This window comes from Leuciscus leuciscus (assembly GCF_965113295.1).
Source record: "Leuciscus leuciscus genome assembly, chromosome: 2".
NCBI classification, from domain to species: Eukaryota; Metazoa; Chordata; class Actinopteri; order Cypriniformes; family Leuciscidae; genus Leuciscus; species Leuciscus leuciscus.
In genome coordinates, this window is record NC_138726.1 from 14,542,601 (window position 1) to 14,561,310 (window position 18,710).

The window sequence follows — 18,710 nt, forward strand, 5'->3', positions numbered from 1 at the left end:
TATCTTTAACACACTCTGTCAATTTAGATAATTTATTGTTTTCATCTGGTAGTGATGAAATATATAATTGAGTGTCATCAGCATAACAGTGGAAATTAATTCCATGTTTTCTTATAATATTACCAAGTGGCAGCATATATATTGAGAATAGCAGAGGACCTAACACAGATCCTTGCGGCACTCCATAGTTTACTGACGTTATCTTCGATTTTTCCCCATTTAAACAGACAAAATGGTAGCGGTCTGATAAGTACGATCTAAACCAGCTTAATGCCTGTCCATGAACACCAGTGTAGTTTTGTAGTCGATCTAAGAGTATTTTGTGATCTATAGTGTCGAACGCAGCGCTAAGATCGAGTAAAACTAGTATTGAGATACAGCCTTGGTCAGAAGCTAGAAGTTAATCATTTGTAATTTTAACGAGCGCAGTTTCTGTGCTATGATGCGGCCTGAATCCTGACTGAAATTTTTCATAGATATAATTTTCTTGCAAGAAAGAGCACAATCGAGCGGACACAACTTTTTCTAGTATTTTAGACATAAATGGTAGATTTGAAATGGGTCTATAATTTGCTAGGTTATTATGATCTAATTGCGGTTTCTTAATAAGAGGTTTTATAACTGCCAACTTGAATATTCTCGGAACATGACCTAAAGATAAAGACGAGTTAATAATATTGAGAAGAGGCTCTTCCACTACAGGTAACACTTCTTTCAGTAGTTTAGTGGGTATTGGATCTAATAAACATGTTGTTGGTTTAGATGCAATGATAAGTTTATTTAGCTCTTCCTGTCCTATAGTTGTAAAGCGGTGTAGTTGTTCTTGAGGGGCGATAATTGAGGCTGAATCATAAGACACCATTAAAGATTGTACATTTACAATTGTGTTTCTGATGCTTTCTATTTTCTCAGTGAAGAAATTCATCAAATCATTACTACTACACTGTAACGGTATATTTTGCTCAGGTGATGTCTGTTTATTTGTTAGTCTAGCCACGGTGTTAAATAAAAACCTTGGATTATTTTGGTTATTTTCTATTAGTTTGCGGAGATGCTCAGCCCTGGCTGCTTTTAGGGCCTTTTTATAATGTCTTTCCACGCGATTCTAAAGACCTCTAAATTAGTTTGTTTCCATTTACGCTCTAAATTACGAGTTTCTCTCTTGATAACATGCGTAGCACTGTTATACCATGGTGCTTTAGTTTTCTCTCTAACCTTTTTTAATCTAATTGGTGCAACGATGTCTAATGTACTAGAGAAAATGGTGCTCATAATGCTAGTCATTTCCTCTAGTTCATCTGTTTGTTTGGGTTCACTGAGCAGCTGAGATAGATCAGGTAAGCTATTTGAGAATCTATCTATAGTGGTTGGAAGGATTGTTCTGCCTGGTCGATAACGTGGCGCAACATGACAAATTTCAGCAGTACGTAGTATGCAAGTTACCATGTAATGGTCAGTGACATCATCACTTTGCGGTATAATATCTATATCGGTTGGATTGGTTCCATGTGATATAATTAAATCTAGCGTATGATTAAGACGATGAATGGGACCAGTGACGTTTTGCTTGACCCCAAAGGAGTTTAATAAATCTGTAAACGCAGCCCCTAACGCATCATTTGTGTTATCTACGTGTATGTTAAAATCTCCAACAATTAATGCTTTATCGACATTGACCAATAGATCTGAGAGAAAGTCTGCAAACTCTTTTAGGAAATCAGCATAGGGCCCCGGAGGTCTATATACAGTAGCCAAGGCTAGAGATAATAGGGATTTATTTCTTACATCTAAGAGCATAACATTTATCACAAGTACTTCAAACGAATTAAACCTGTGACCTGTTTTTTGAGTAACATTAAGAATATCTCTATAGATTGTTGCAACACCGCCGCCACGACCAATCAGACGGGGCTCATGCTTATAACAGTATCCAGGAGGAGTAGACTCATTAATACCGAAATAATCATTTGGTTTAAGCCAGGTTTCAGTAAGGCAAAGTACATTGAAACTATTATCTGTGACCATTTCATTTACAATAACTGCCTTAGGTGTGAGCGATTTAATGTTTAGAAGACCTAGCTTTATAAATTGTTTTTGTTCACTAATATTGATATTTTCTGGTTTAATCACAATTAGATTTTTCCTAGATCCTACAGTAGATTTAATGTTTGACCTCACTAAACGAGGAATAGACACAGTTTCAATATAATGTTCTACATTGGTACTTATATCAATTAAGTTTGGACAGCAAAGAGTGTGATTTGGACTTTGACTTACTAGTCATATGGTGTGCAACGCCTTGGAGATGTTGTCCGACAGAAGAGCCGCTCCGATTCTGCTGGGGTGAAGTCCATCAGCACGGAAGAGCCTAGGTCGCTCCCAGAACAGATTCCAATTATTTACAAAGAGCAGTCTCTGTTCATTACACCATGACATTAACCATTCATTTAGAGCAAATAATCTACTGAAACTTTCATGTCCTAGTCGGTACGTGGGAAGCGGTCCAGACACGATGATCGTTGTTTCAGGCGATGTGCTGCGTAACGTCTCGATCAGGCTCCTGTAGTCCTTCTTCAGAACCTCCGTCTGCCGCAGCCTGATGTCGTTCGTTCCCGCGTGCAGCACAACAGCTCCGACCCGATCGTCACCATTCAGGATCTCGGGGACCTGCGCAGCCACATCGAGAACACGAGCACCAGGAAAGCAGTGAGTGCGCACCTTACCTTTACCTGAGGTAGCGTGGACATGCCGGACGATGAAAGTGCCGATGATCACAGCGTCGCGTCCCGTCTCGCGAAGAGGGGAGAAGCGGTTCCGGGTGGAGATCTCGAAGGCCGGGAGGGGCGGAGAGGTCCTTGCTCTGGTCCTGGCTCGCGTCTTCCGCTGTGGAATCACCCAGGGTCCGTGGTGTTGTGTCGGTACCGGAGTGAATGAAACCAGGGATGATCGCGTCCTGGTTGCTCGCGTCCTGTGCAGAGAAACACACGGAGTAGACGAGGTCGGAGTTGGAGTTACTAACCACTGACTTGTGAGCATCGGCGCGTGATGTTTCAAGCGCTGATCGCCGATCTCGCAGCTCGGCTTGTCTCTCTAGTAGGTCGCGGATCTGCTTTTCCACCGAGTCCAACTCTAACTGCACAGAACCTCAAGGGTTGGGTGATCTGAGTATTACGGTGAGTGGAAATCCGCCCGGGAAAGGCCCCGTGGATCCCTCCCTCCTCTTTTACACAGCAGCTGGTGGAGCTCATCATCGTCTCCCCTCTAAGGCCTGTAAGTTTTCGTCCATCCTTACAGGCAAAGCTTACAAAGCCTGTGGGCAAGCTGAATCTTCCCTCCATGCTATGGCGTTGCTTCAGGTCCACAAGGTTCCTACCTCTCCCTTAAGACGGGACTAGGTGGTGAGCCTACAAGCGCTGCCCCGGAGGAGGCAGACCCAGCCCTGACTTTTTGGAAACCAGCAGAAGGGAAGGCAGTTTCCATGCAGAGGTTGGCCCACAAAAAATTTGTGATTGCCATAATCTTGGTGAGTTTTCCCAAGATGTACCGAAAATCAGATCACTCAGATCATTAGGATCATATCAGCTAGAAATACCAAGGGTTCACTCTAAGCATGGTGAGTCTGCTTTTAGCTATTATGCCAGCCACAGCTGGAACCAGCTTTCAGAAGAGATCAGATGTGCTCCTACAGTGGTCACATTCAAATCCAGACTCAAAACACTTCTGTTTAGCTATGCATTTACTGAATGAGCACTGTGCCGCTGTTCGTCCGACTGTACTGTATTGTATTTCATTTTATTTTTCTAAACTGTTTTAATTATTCTTATTTCTTTTTATTATTTTAATTTCTTCTATGTAAAGCACTTTGAATTGCCATTGTGTATGAAATGTGCTATATAAATAAACTTGCCTTGCCTTGCCTTGCCTTACCGTGCCCACCTGGATAGTGAGCTCCTCCAAAGAGAGAGTTGCTTCTTCCTGGGCGTTGACACAAGTGCCTCGCTGACAGATTAAGAGCTGTGGGCTGGGCGACACCAGCACATTCGCTTGGAAAATAGCCTATGTGTCGAGCCGGTTGCTATCCATGGGCTCCCTTCACACAAAGCCAGCTTCACCGTTAGCCTGGTTTGTAGTGTTGGCTTGCTGCGCCATTCCCCTCCTTTGGACTGGATAAGTGCGCCTTTTGCTCCAGTTGAGTTCCCTCTTCCGAATCCTGTTGAGTTCCTCCTCACCCCTTCGGTGTTGGACGTGGCGGAGCGTCCAATGCTAGACCTATCACTTGTATGCTTGTGTAACTTGTGTTAGGTTGGGTCCATATGTTGCGATCCTTACGGCGATCCCATATGTGTAGTCTTCCACTGTACGGCTCCCTGCGGTGAGCCCATGTCTTCCCTTGGCAGAGCCTGCTCTGCCGCAACTGATCGGTTGCGTCTCCCCCCTGTTTTCAGCTGGAGCCACCTCAGTGACATTCCATGTGTTGCACTGCCCGCTAAGTTCGCTCAGTCCATATGTGTATTCTCCACATGTTACCTCCTTCGGGCAGGTTGTGGCTTCTGCAGCATATGCCTTCCAACGAAAGGTAACGCTTCCCAGTGGTCCTGTGGAACAGCAGTGACTTTCCTGGCCTAAGCCCTGTCCTATATCCGCCTCAATATGCGGTAGGATCAGGAGGCTTTTGTCTAGGCACTGGAAGGTGGCAGCAATAGTCGCGTTTTAGTTGGGATCCCAATCAGTCATAACGCACGACTACGTCGAACATGAATGACTGAAAGAGAACGTCTCGGTCACGTATGTAACCCTCGTTCCCTGAAGGAGGGAACGGAGACGTAGTGCCGTAGCCACTATTGCTGTACCACCGCTGACCCGGGTTCTGCTAGGCTCCTCTGCAAAAAACAACTGGTGCGTCCATCCACTTCCGTATTTATACCCGCGCTGCGGGGCGGAGCGTGTGATGCATCACGCACGCCAATGTCCATTGGCTTGTTTTTACAATACTCGAAGAATTGCACACCCTCTCCCATTTGGGAAATCTATAACAGAAGAGTTCATTTGCAAAAACAGATAACTATCAATCAAACTGCAGCTGGGTTGTTTTGATTAAGTAATAATAAAAAATAAAAAAAATACAGGTTACTTACAAAATGAAAGTTCATTCAAAGTGTTTTTTCATATATATTAAAAGTTTGTTTTTTAGCAAGAGCAGATTACTCCACATTTCATGTTTCAGAGTTAAACAAAACCAAGTAATTGCTATGAGATATAATAAAGCACTCGGTTAATCTTTGTAATGTAAATCTCCTCCGCTGACATTGACGCCTGACAAACTTTATTGTTGTGATTAAACGCAATACAGGGAGCTTTTCCCTCTCCACTGTAACGTCCTGCTTTAGCAAGGCTCTGGGAAAAAGTTTCAGCTTTTATTTTTATTTTACGCCCCGAATAAGATATCACAGGTTTATCAAGTTAATTGAAATGATCCATCCTCGATCACTTTGGGTCAGCTTTGATGAAACTCCTCTCAGCTAGCGCATCTTTTTGAAGTGACTAGAAGCCTTGTCACCTGACCTGAATACTGCACGCTGATTCGCTAAAACGGACTTATGGAGTTGTGTTCACATACAAAAAGGGTGCTTGTTGTTTTCTGCTGTAAAACATGAACTCGCGATGCCTTGACAGTGGACAATACCGGCTTTTGTGACAAAACGTGTTTAGGATTCAGTCAATCTTGTTAACGTTGCAAAGACACACCGGCAGACAGTATGGTGAGTAAACGAAAATGCACGCTTTGGCGGAAATGCTTAGACGGATGTTACATAAGGATGTGGAGAGTGTCAAAATAGGTACCTCATATCGATATTTTACGTGTGGCATCAATGCATTGTATCGTTAGATGTTTGATCGATACATCGATCCATATCGATGTATTGTTACAGCTCTACTTTCAAAGTGCAAGGAATATAGTTATTATTTTTTCATCAATGTGAATGTCTCTGTTGAGCATAATTATTTGTGTCCAGTACATTTCACTGTGGATTATTTGGCAAATCAGTCGCAATTTCGGCGCAGCCTTTCCAAACAGACACTTACGATATGGACTTGACAGTAATGCGACAACATGTAAGTAACTGTATTAATTCTGTGACCAGTGATTTCTGATAATGATTAATGTACAGTCAGATGTTCTTTGTCTATGTGTCAGTAAATTAAACCAGTGACTAAACGGTCAACTTCACATTGTTTCTCTTAGTAGGATGAAGATCATCTATTATTTAAACTGTGATTAAATTACATATAGAAAGCGATCAAAGAACGCTCCCTTTACAATAGCTGTAGCTGACAGTCACTAAAGCATACGTTAGTGTGCAGAAATCAAGTTGCTATGACGAGATCACTGCATTCATGCGCTGAAAATGTTTGTGATCAGCTGCAGTGCTTATCACTGAAGTCATGCCACAAACTAAATATAATTCTATAGATCTAAATATAATGCTATAATCAACACTTTTCATGATTAGTTAACCTTGAGAGCTGTAATAGTAAAAATGTGCTAAACGTTTTAGAGAGATTTCCACATATATGCTTAGCTATTTCATATGCAAAGATGTTAGCCAATCACAGCAGTGGGTGTTTACACTGAAGTCTCACAGCAGACACGTCCCTTCAAACAGAGCATTCAGAGCAAATCAGAGGGCTAAAATCAGGGCAGGAAAAATGCCTTTTATTTCTAAATTATGACAATTATTGATGAAAAATCATACTAACATTATAAGTGCACCCCAGGAAAAATTATAGAACAATAAAACAATGCAGTTCATGACCCATTTAAGGCCCTATCAGTCATACCCATCTTTGGTGAAGTGGCCAATCAGAGGTACGAGTTTTGAACAGGAAAAAGTTTCTTTGTTCTCCCTTCACACCTTTATTGCATTTCTGTCAGGACCACTATCGTCAAATACGATTGACAATTAGCATATAGTTATGATTGGCGGTATGATTCTGGCGGCAAGAACTCCCTGCGCATCCATGCAGCCTAGCATGGATAAGAGCAGGGAGAGCAGGAATAACCCCCCTTAGGGTAAACGGAACAGAACCAACATGAATGTATTGCAGATATCATTCATTCAGATTTTAAAGATACATAATTGTCAAAGACATAAAAGATACACAACATAATTCGAGAATTTATTCTGATTCAAGAGGAATCAGAATGCCAAATACTGACTGGACGAGAGGAGGAGCTGGGGATGGAGGAGGGTAATTAGCTCCTGAGAAATGCGATAGATGCTGATAATACTGATGGAGCTTATATATGTATACAGTGATAGGCGTCGTATTCCTATAAGTAGACATGGATCAGCTGAGAGTAAGCTGATGCAAGCTTGACTAATGTGACCTGCCAGAACTGACGCTACGCTTGATGTTTATGGTGGTCTGGAAAGTTAGTGCAGTTTTACACCAAATGATGGTAAAAATAGCATGATGCATTTTATAGTAACACTATACACCATTAATAAGACACCACAGATATGCATACACCACAGGAAAATACTATATACAGTTGGGGCAGTTTGATTGTGGGTGAAATGGAGCTAATGTCCTTTCTATGTGTATTGCAAGTTTGTAGTAGTTTCTGGACCACATGGCTGGTGATGGTGGAGTTGTCTCTCTCACCTCTGGAATGCCTTTGAAGTTTGAGAGAGAGTGGTGGAGCATCTCCTGGTCAGCATCCACAAGGACAGCTAAGGTGATAACGATCTTATAGCGACCGTTATCAGCAGACTTTTTGGAGTCAGGCTGGTGATTTAGTGTGAACAAACGGAAAGGGGAGAATTTTACGACGCCTAAAGCACAATCGAGCATCTTTATCAAATACAAATGCTACAGCAATAACATAATAAAATAATAATAATACCATATTTGGTGGTGAAAGTGTAAGACATCAAAATAAACATATACACAATAATATAAACAAAATATAAAAACATATTATTTAAAAATATATATTCAATTATTAGCTCTAGCACCCTCTTGTGGGCCCCTGGGGGTCCCATAACCCAGTTTGAAACACCTGGTTGATTCTACTTTTGTAGAAAAGCAGCTTTCCTTCACCTGCTTTTTCACAGTCACCTGTGCTGCATTCTTTTCTTTATCTCAATGACACAAGTGATTGCCTCGTCTCTCCTATCATTTTCCCGTATAAAGTATTTTAAGTGCTCTGTCCCTCTCTCGCAGTTCCCCATCTGCGTCTGTCAGGAGGCCGCGGTGCTCTGTTCACACCTGCAGGAGTGTTCATGAGTGTGCTGTTCTGATAATTATTCTGCTCCTGTAGGACACCATCCCATGACACACACACACACTCCAGCTGAAGGTGACATAAAAAAACCCTCAAAATAATCTCAACAAGCAGCTATTTTTACTTGAAGAAAGGTCACATTTGTGACAGAGTGAAAAGAAAAGTTGCTGTTATTTATCAAGACTCCACATCCAGAAGCACAGCTCAAAACTAAATTACATTCACTGTTTATTTTTACTTTAACAGAAAATATCTGTAAAATTTAATGTTTGGAATTCTTAACTTTAAAATCTTGACTTGAAATAGTGTATGCAACAAGTTTGAATATTCACACACATGCAATTCTTAACCAGTGTGAATGAGATTTGACTGCAATTGTGGAAGACAACATAAAAAAATATATATATTGAGTTTTATAATATATATAAACTGAATTAAATTTCACATTTTATTTGCAAAATCCACTTTTGAAAAAAGTCAGCATAATTTCATGTAAAAAAAAAGTTAAATGACATACAGTATTTGCAAATGCATGTATTTCATATCTCAGAGGCTGTTAAATTTGCATGTACCTAGACTCAGCCTCAGACACCACACACACGGACCATTGGCTACATATATATACTGTACACAGATGCCTTAGTTGAGTCTGTTTCTATGGTCCGCGATACGTAAGCCATCCACCATATTGGAGCGGTCAAAGCTGGTCCATGAACATTCGAGAGCAGGTTGACTGAGCATCTGCAACCATAGTTAGACACATGTATGATTATCTATATATGCAACTGACACAATACAACAATATGAAGGCACAATAGCTAACACAATATACAATTTTTAGCATAGTTTAAAAAACCTGTTATATTAATATTAAACTAACACATTCTCACCTGTGAAAGGTTATTCCATTTCTTTGGGAATTTAAATCTCTGCGGTTTCACACCCTGAAGCTGCAATGTTGTGGTATCATTGATTCTTACTTTGAGTGACGACGCATTGATCGTTCCAAAATGGCGGGCTCGCCAATATGTCTGGAGCGGTCGAATGTGAAATCTACATCTATTGGTTGGCTTAACGTCGGATGTATATGGCACACAAAATCGTCATCTGATTGGTTGAATTCTCCATGATTTCTGGGAGATGTGTGTGTCTGATCCTGATCCTGATCCCATATCCCCTTATGGAAGAAGAAAGCCATTGTGTTTACAACTGTGACAATGAACGCTTATCAAGATCAACTAAACGCTGAAATATCAAAGTTATGTGAAGTTTACAGCACCATCGTTGCACCACTGTTGCAGTAAACTTGCACATAACAACGTTCTTGAATGAATTGCTCTCCGGTCTGTTATTGTGAGTGCTTTTTCAACCCACTTAAGTAGGGCTTAAGTACATTGTTATATGTAATTTAATAATTCAGCCTGCTTCTATTGTCTTTGAAATATGGTTAAAGTCTACTGCTGAATGTACTGACAAGCATTAATGGTACACTGTATTTATTATTAGTAATTGCAGATTTGTAATGATGTTGCAATTCAGAATATATTTAAATATATATATTAACTTTAAATGTAATATTGATTTACACACTGCAGTTAAAATTATAATCGATTACTTTACATGTGCTCGTTTAAATGTTACTTAGTAATGTTTATTTAGTAAGTTAGTCAACACATCAAAATAAGTGTACTTTTTTGAAGCACGGCAGAAAAATATTGAAATGTTGATTACAAATGTACTTTAAAATAAAACATTTCATTTCACATTATACACAATGCACATTTACGAAGTGCATTAGTGTACATAGCCATGAAAGTGTACTCTTTAAGTGTACTTAAAGGAATACTCCACTTTAAAATGAAAATTCTGTCATCATATACTCACCCTCATGTTGTTTTAAACCTGTATGAATTTCTTTCTTCTGCTGAACAGAAAGGAAGATATTTAGAAGAATGTCAGTAACCAGACAGTTTCTGGGTCCCATTGACTTCCATAGTAGGAAAAAATATATACTATGGAAGTCATTGGGACCCAGAAACTGTCTGGTTACTGACATTCTTCTAAATATCTTCCTTTCTGTTCAGCAGAAGAAAGAAATTCATACAGGTTTGAAACAACATGAGGGTGAGTATATGATGACAGAATTTTCATTTTAAAGTGGAGTATTCCTTTAAGTGGCCTTTTTTCCCATATAGTATTATATGATTTTTTTTTTTTTTTTTTAAAGAATATATATATATTAATATTTGAAGTACACTACAAGTGCACATTCAATTTCACAAGGGTGACAATTAACCATTGTATACTGTGTATTTATATGCTAAAGTAATTAATAATTGTGTTAAATTAAGCAGTCAAAGGGCTTAAAATGAAACTTTTGTACATATATCCATGTCAAATTAATTAAATAATATTTATAGCTAGAGTAATACATGACTGTGACTTTTATTTTACCAAATATTGGTCCTAGCATTTTTTTATTTTATTTTTTAACCAAGCAATCAGAAACATCTTTTTTAATTGGACATTTCGCTCTGATTTTAAGGGTAGTCGAGGCTTACGATTGGGACTATGTTTGTTTGACATGAATAGTGTGTAAGGAACACGGCTATGTCCTACTTGGCAAAATCATGGTCACCAATGCAGGTCTATTTGACCTCTTTTAGTTGAAGATTGCTGTAAGCATTGGATTTTATTTCAGATTCATCACGCTTCACTACAAACTCTCCTCCTTCAGGAATCAGCTGAAAACTCATCACCTATCACCATATTAACCACTCCAGTGCCCTTAAAAGGGAAAGCACACACATTTTTTACATTAATTGTCAAACACACTTACCCTCTACATACTCAGTGCACCTGTTTTTGACGAGCCTTAAAAGAGAAAATGTGAAGAAAGAGAACACGAGAGACAGAAGGAGATTCCCAATAAGTTCACGCTTTTGTCTTTGCTCCGTCTCAGTGACTTCCATCACAGCGGTTATGGTGAGGAGGCTGACAGCACGTCTCTGAGGGTCTCCGTTGTGCTCACTGCAGAAAACCACTTTCAAATGCCTGGCTGTTTTCTGAGGGTGATAGGGCAGTTGGGTTTATAGCAGTGTTATGTTAGTGTCTTTACTATTATAGTTTTTATTAATATTAGGAATTACGGAATTTATCATCTACCTACGCAGTATTCCCAATTCCCATTTCTGGGATTCTCAGAGTTAGTTGGATAAGTTCCGTGACGTTATTTTTCGCCGTTGGACTGATTTCACACACGTGCTTCAGACACAATCATGCAGAAGTGTTCCCAAAGCATCAATACTATGACGCAGCATCTCGTTCCTTTCTCAGGAAACAAAGGTTACATGAATGAAACATCACGTCATGATTGTGTATCAGACATTGCCACCATAAGGAATTAAGGTGAATTGCACTTATTGAGTCATCATAGATTCAATTATTGTGGTGCAGAAAAAAAATATAGGCTACATACCTCAGCTAGCGAACCTATACACTTTAAAATATATATAAATATATATAATTTTGTTGTGTGTTTCAGTGTTATTTTAGTATTGAGTTAAATAATTTTTTTAATCATTTTTTAGTTCTGTATTTTCCATTTTCGTTTTAATTTTAGTTAGCGTTTTAATCATTTAGTTATGTGTTTTTGTCATTTTTAATAGTTATTGTTTTTAATGTCTTTTCTTTCTTGTTTTATTTATTTAAGTTTTATTTATTTTATACAGATAAACTATATGAGACTGAGAAACGTATTTTATTTCAGTTAACGTTTATTTTATGTCAAGTAATGACAATGTTTTTTTATGGTTTTAGTTGTAGTTAATTATAATAACCATGGTTTAGCTGCCTTGAAATATGGCATGTTCTGACACGACTGCCTCCATCCCATGGGATTTACACAACCTTTATTTTAGAAACAGGGATGCAATCGAATGTGTTGGAGTGGGTAGTGTGTTTGTGTGTGCGTGTGCATCTTTGATATAATTAGAAATGCTCACATTTCACACGTTTCTCTCCAATCAGGGTGAAGAAGATGATGAGGATGATCAGCCTCTTAGCCTGTCATGGCCAGAGACCGGCCGCAAGCGTTTCACGTATCTCTTAATCCTTCCCATAGTCTTTCCTTTGTGGATAACTCTGCCAGACGTCAGGAAGTCTGTGAGTACTTTTTGACTAGTTGTGTTGCAATTGCAAGCTGGATGTAACTGTGAGACGCTTCTTGTGTGTTTTTTCCTTAGAGTTCAAAGAAGTTTTTTCCTGTGACATTTCTGGGGGCGATTTGCTGGATCGCAGCATTCTCCTACTTGATGGTCTGGTGGGCTCATCAGGTAAGACTGCTGCAGCTGACAAAGTACACTTCAGCATACTGTTAAAAAGAGTACTTATTACAGAAATAATATACTTTAAAAGAATATACTTAATAAGAACATGTAATTTCATAATTACTTCTATTGTCTTTGTAATTTGGTTAAAGTGTACTGCTGAATGTACTGACAAGCATTTATGAAAAATTTTAATAGAATTTAATATAAGTTCTACTGAAACTTGTATGTCATGTATTTAAATATATGTGATCCTGGATCACAAAACCAGTCACAAGTCACACGGGTATATTTGAGGCAATAGCCAACAATAATTGTATGGGTCAAAATTATCGATTTTTCTTTTATGCCAAAAATCATTAGGATATTAAGTAAATAACATGTTCCATGAAGACATTTGTAAATATATAAAACATTTATTTTTGTGAGTGAATGCAGCACAATCGCGAACATAAATGGACAACTTTAAAGGCGATTTTTTTGCACCCTCAGATTCCAGATTTTCAAATAGTTGTATCTCGACCAAAAATGATCATATCCTAACAAATCATACATCAATGGAAAGCTTATTTATTCAGCTTGAATAAATTATGATGTATAAATCTCAATTTTAAAAAAAAATATCCATGTCCAGGGTCACATATTTGCAATTACACATTTTTAATTATGATGTTTCAAGTTATTACATTTAAAATATATTAACTTTAAATGTAATGCCAAATAACACACTACAGTTAAAATTATAATCAGGTACTTTACGTGTGCTTTAGTATGTTAGTCAACATCAAAATAAGTGCACTTCTTTATAGCAAAACAAAAGTTTTTAAACATGATGGTTTTAAACAAAATTATTTTAAATTTATTTTAAAGCATTTAATTTGACATTATTACAATGTGCCCTTATTAAAAGTGTACTTAAGTGTGTTAAAAAAAAAAATTGACATGAAAGTGTGCTCTTTTATCCTTTATTGGATAATAAAGGGTGGCAGTGTGCTACTGATGTTAAGCCCAATTGGGATTTGAGGCCAAATATTTCTGTGCCTGAAGTTATGATCTTCACCAGTCTGGTTGTTTTGTGCTTATATTCCTGCAGGTTGGAGAGACTATAGGAATCACAGAGGAGATCATGGGCCTGACAATTCTAGCGGCTGGAACCTCCATCCCTGACCTTATTACCAGTGTCATTGTGGCTCGCAAGGGTCTGGGCGACATGGCTGTGTCCAGTTCTGTGGGCTCTAATATATTCGACATTACTGTGGGGTACGATTTTTATTCTTTTTATTTTGTTAAAGAAATTTATATTTGTAAAATGCATTAAATTGATCAAAAGTGACAAACTCATTCATGTAAAAAAAATAATATATATACATATATATATACATATATATATATATATATATATATATATATATATATATATATATATATATATATATATATATATATATATTTCAAATAAATACTCTGACTTGTAAAAACTTTGTTTTCATCAGAAAATCCTGAAAAAAAATTATCACTGTTTCCACAAAAATATGAAGCAGCGCAACTGTTATCAACATTGGCAATACGAAATGTTTCTTCAGCAGCAAATCATCATATTAGAATGATTTCTAAAGGATCATGTGACATTGAAGACTGGAGTAATGATGCTGAAAATTCAAGCTTTGCATCACAGGAATAAATTACAATAAATTCACAACACATTACAATATAAAACAGTTATTTTAGATTGTAATCATATTTCACAATTATTACTGTATTTTTGATCAAATAAATGCATCCTTGGTGAGCATATATATATTGTCTAAATGCAAGGCGAGGAGGAAAGTTCGAGTGGCCAAAGTCTCTCCAAGGATCACAGAGATTTGCCGATATTAGTTGAGTCTCAGGTTCAGAAAGCCTTAAAAAAGTCAAACAACCCCTACATCGCCACAAGTTGTTTGGGAGGGTTTCAAGAAAAATCCTCCTCGCTCATCCAAAAACAAACTCCAGCTTATTCAGTTGTCAGACATGACTGGAACTTCAAAATGGACCAGATTCTATTGTACTGTGCCCGCTGGGATCCATCTGTACCACATGTATGCAGGCGACACAGTTATATTTGTCAAACGCACTCAGTTTTGGTTGTTCTTAGTGTCCCGTTTTCATGGACTTTCAGTTTGTTTTCATCAGTCACGTGTGGGGTTTTTTGCCTTTGTTTCCCGCCAGTCATCAGTTGTCATGGACACTCATCAGATCATCACACCTGTTCGTCATCTCCTCATGATCACTGTGTATTTAAGTTCCTCACCTTCTCTCTGTGTTTGGAGGTTGTTGGTGTATGTGTGTTACGCACGTTGTTACGTTGCCTTCATCCCCGCATATTACCTGAGTTTGTTTTCATTAAAAGACACTTTTGTTCATTGAAACTTTTTTGAATGCTCCATCTTCTTCTTGTGACAATATTTACCAATAAAGCTGGAAATTAGCAGTATTTGAAGTCCCTATTGGACTGTCTGAATAAGGTCAAAGTCTGGCTGTCTAATAATTTTTTTCAGCTTAATGAAAGAAAATCTGAGATAATAATACTTGGTCCACCAAAAGTTAAAAGAGATGATAGCCAGTACTATTGCTCCCCTAGGAATAACGGTGAAAGACCGTGTTAAATGTGTTTTTCCAATCTTCTATTGTCCAATTTTGGTGAGCCCGTGAGAATTGTATCCTCAGTTTCCTGCTCTTAGCTGACAGGATTGGCACCAGGTGTGGTCTTCTGCTGCTGTGTACCTGCATACCTCGGTTGTGCTGAGTGGTTATTTGAGATACTGTTGCCTTTCTATCTGTTATAGGCTATATGGCACGTACATTTTTTCCCATCCTATGTATATTGTAGAGGCAGCTCACTTGGTTAATGTTTTGTTTTGTAAAACTCAGTTAATGTTTTGTTCTGTACATTTATGATGTTCAGAGCCCTAAACTTCCATTTCTTTTTTTTCCCAGGTTACCGTTCCCATGGCTTCTGTTCTCCCTTTTAAACAATATGAGCCCAGTAAGGGTGAGTAGTAACGGCCTGTTCTGTGCCATCGTGCTACTCTTCCTCATGCTCATCTTCGTCATCATCTCCATTGCCGCCTGTAAGTGGAAAATGAGCAAACTGCTGGGCTTCATCATGTTCCTGCTCTATATCGTCTTCCTGGTGGTCAGCGTCCTGTTGGAGGACAAGGTCATCGCCTGCCCTATCTCTATCTAACGTCTGTTCTCATTTACATACACACACACACAAACACACACTCTCTCTCTCACACACACACACACACACACACACACACACACACACACACACACACACACACACACACACACACACACACACACACACACACACACACACACACCAACATGAAGCTAAAATCATGTACCTGCTGACTTTACCTCACCTCTGTAGTGATTTATTTACTTATGACCTTATGACAAAGAGTTTCTGGCCTGTGTGTGTTTATGGGGTTTTACACACTTAAACAAATGTTTTAATATGAATATTTTTCTTGTTTTCCAATAAAAATATCTAAATATCCTAAAAGAAGATAACTGAGATAACAGAAAACTGAACTGTCTACTTGTTTTCAGAGAATATATCTATTATATCTAAACAGAATATATCTGTTTATTTTCGGTAGAAGTTTTATCTTTTCGGTTTAAGAATAAACGTAAAAATTGTTGCATTTTTCTTAAAACAAAAATAAGATAAAAGTATTACTACTTTCAGTTTTTGTTTAGTTTTTTTTTTTTTTTTTTTTGCTCCACTCATTGAAGTGCAGTTGAAGATATGAGATGATCTTAAACTAGGGCTGTAACGGTACACCAAACTGAAATTGGTTCATAACTGATTACACACAAAATCATGTTAACTGGATGAGATTCATCGACAGTGTTAAAACCTCAGATTTTATAGATTTATTTATTCATTTTCAAACAACATGCAAGTTCAGTTTGCACAGTGGTTTCGAGAGCCAAAGAGCAACACGGATGGAGCTCTCCGAATGATCTCTGATTATTTCTTCACTGGCACGTCAGCTCTTTAATCACTCTGTAGGAGGCACTAAGGATTTATAACCAGACAGACGCTGTGATTATAGCAGCCAGCATTTGGTCATTTCTCAGTCTCTATAGGCCAATTGTTCATGCAGTGAATGAGCTGCACTATTGACTGTCTGGAGCAATCTTTCCATGATATTACTGATATATTCTTCAAAATAGTTTTGACTTTGCATGTGCTAATGGACATTGTTAATTTTCTGATTTATTTATTTTTTAATATTTCTATTATGTTTGTATGCTAAACACACATGTTGAGAACATGAGAAAACTTTCTTGTAATGGTTGTAGTAAATAGAAATACAGTGTATGCTGCATGTTTGACAATTCCAGCACGTTTTAATGGGTATTTATTTATATTTTGTTTATTTACATAATATAATCCAGCCAGCAGACCCATTCAGCTTTATAATATAGCAAATAAACAAACAAAAAAGTTGATTTAATGTTTATTTTTTTATGAAATGCAAATTATTTTAATCATAATGGAATGCTAAATTAGTCTGTAAATCCATTACCTCCATAGCTTTAATAAAATGACAGACAAAGATTGACTTATAATGTATTTTAGATACAGTGGAGTTATTTATTGATATGTTGAATGTTGTTAGAGCAAAACACCTTCAAATATAATAACTGTTTATTATTTTTCAGTTTCAGTTCTGCTCTGTTGTTTCAGTTTATGGTGAAAGTGTGTAACATTTATTGGCTGCCACTTGTATCCATTGGAAACAGTGGCAAATAATATATTTAGGTGTTTGTTTTTTTCTGGATCCAGGATGCCATACTGGTTTTTTTTTATTATTATTATTATTATTTTTTTTACATATTGCCTGTGTGTCAAGAGGCCAAAGTAGCCAGAACTTAATTGAATTTTGAACATATTGTTTAACCTGGCATGTCATCCTTCCTCTGTAGACACTGTTTCTATCCTTTTTTTTTAGTTTTTATTTCAGGGAACCACAAATGAGCAAAATGACTGCATGTTGCTTCCCCAGGCATAGCCTATATAAAAAAAGAAAAACCCTTTAATGTTCACTAATTTAAAGAACATTTGCGTTAAATGATATTATAAACGCGATGGAAATGTGTAGATGCTTATAGTCTGTAGTTCAGTGTAAAAAAAAAAACATCTAGAAAAAAATGATATAGCACTCCCAGCTGCTGAAACGACGTGCAGTGATTTCCCTAAATAGTCGGCGTAGCACAATCCCTGTATTTGGACTGGAAATCAGCCCATTCCGAGACGGTAAAGTAGGCAAAAAGTTCAGATGCATGCATGAAAATGTGTAGCCTAATTCAAGATGTGCTCATTGCTTTACTGTAAGGTTCAAAGACCAAATAATGGTTTGCTTAACAAATAGTCCTTCTTTAACGAAAGAGTAATGTGCTAGCACTGTCTTAAGTTCTCTAACGTTAGATGATTAAAAACACAAGAATTTATGAATAGCGTGATCCATGTTACCACTAAGGGTGCTTAGGACTCTTTGTAATCTGTACAGACACTAACGTTAACTAATATAAGCGCAGAACTCGCTGATCAAGAACATTCACATAACACATAGGCTAGCCTACTGTACACTAGCGTAAAACTTCTTCCATATAGTGATTTTATTTGTGGAGGCAGTCGCTCTATTTGTATATTTTTTTTGGAGGCAGACGTTTTATTTGTTTTATTTGTAAAAACAAAAAACAAATTTTATTAGTAGCTATAAAAAAATATATAAAAAAATAAAAAAATAAAAAAAGTTGGCTCAACCAGAGAACGGGCTCTGGCTCAACACAAGTTGAATGCAGATGCCTACAGGCACATCGTTACCTTAGCAAATACTGCCCTCTAGTGTGCCATCTTTATTTTTGTAGCTATGATTCAAACAAATACAGATCTAAACAAAGCCATATGTTTCCCTTTCGTTCAGTGTTTACTCCACCAACACCTGTTGTAAGGCTTTTCTTTGTGAACAGACAAACACATGCACTGAAATGCTTAGGCCTAACTGTATGGGCTACTATTTTTTATT

The 18,710-nt window shown here is 37.7% G+C and overlaps 1 protein-coding gene across 6 annotated transcripts in view; it reads left to right on the forward strand.

Annotated features, from left to right (window-relative positions):
• The window catches only part of LOC309485308 (solute carrier family 24 member 2), a 114,233-nt gene extending 95,872 nt beyond the window's left edge, over positions 1–18,361 (forward strand). For all 6 annotated transcript variants that reach the window (XM_082152108.1, XM_082152110.1, XM_082152111.1 and 3 more), the window contains 4 exons: positions 12,320–12,454; positions 12,535–12,624; positions 13,712–13,878; positions 15,595–18,361. In XM_082152108.1, the coding sequence (XP_082008234.1) occupies positions 12,320–12,454; positions 12,535–12,624; positions 13,712–13,878; positions 15,595–15,844 (642 nt within the window). In that variant the 3' untranslated portion in view covers positions 15,845–18,361. The remainder of the gene's footprint in view (positions 1–12,319; positions 12,455–12,534; positions 12,625–13,711; positions 13,879–15,594) is intronic.
• The last annotated feature ends 349 nt before the right edge of the window (positions 18,362–18,710 follow it).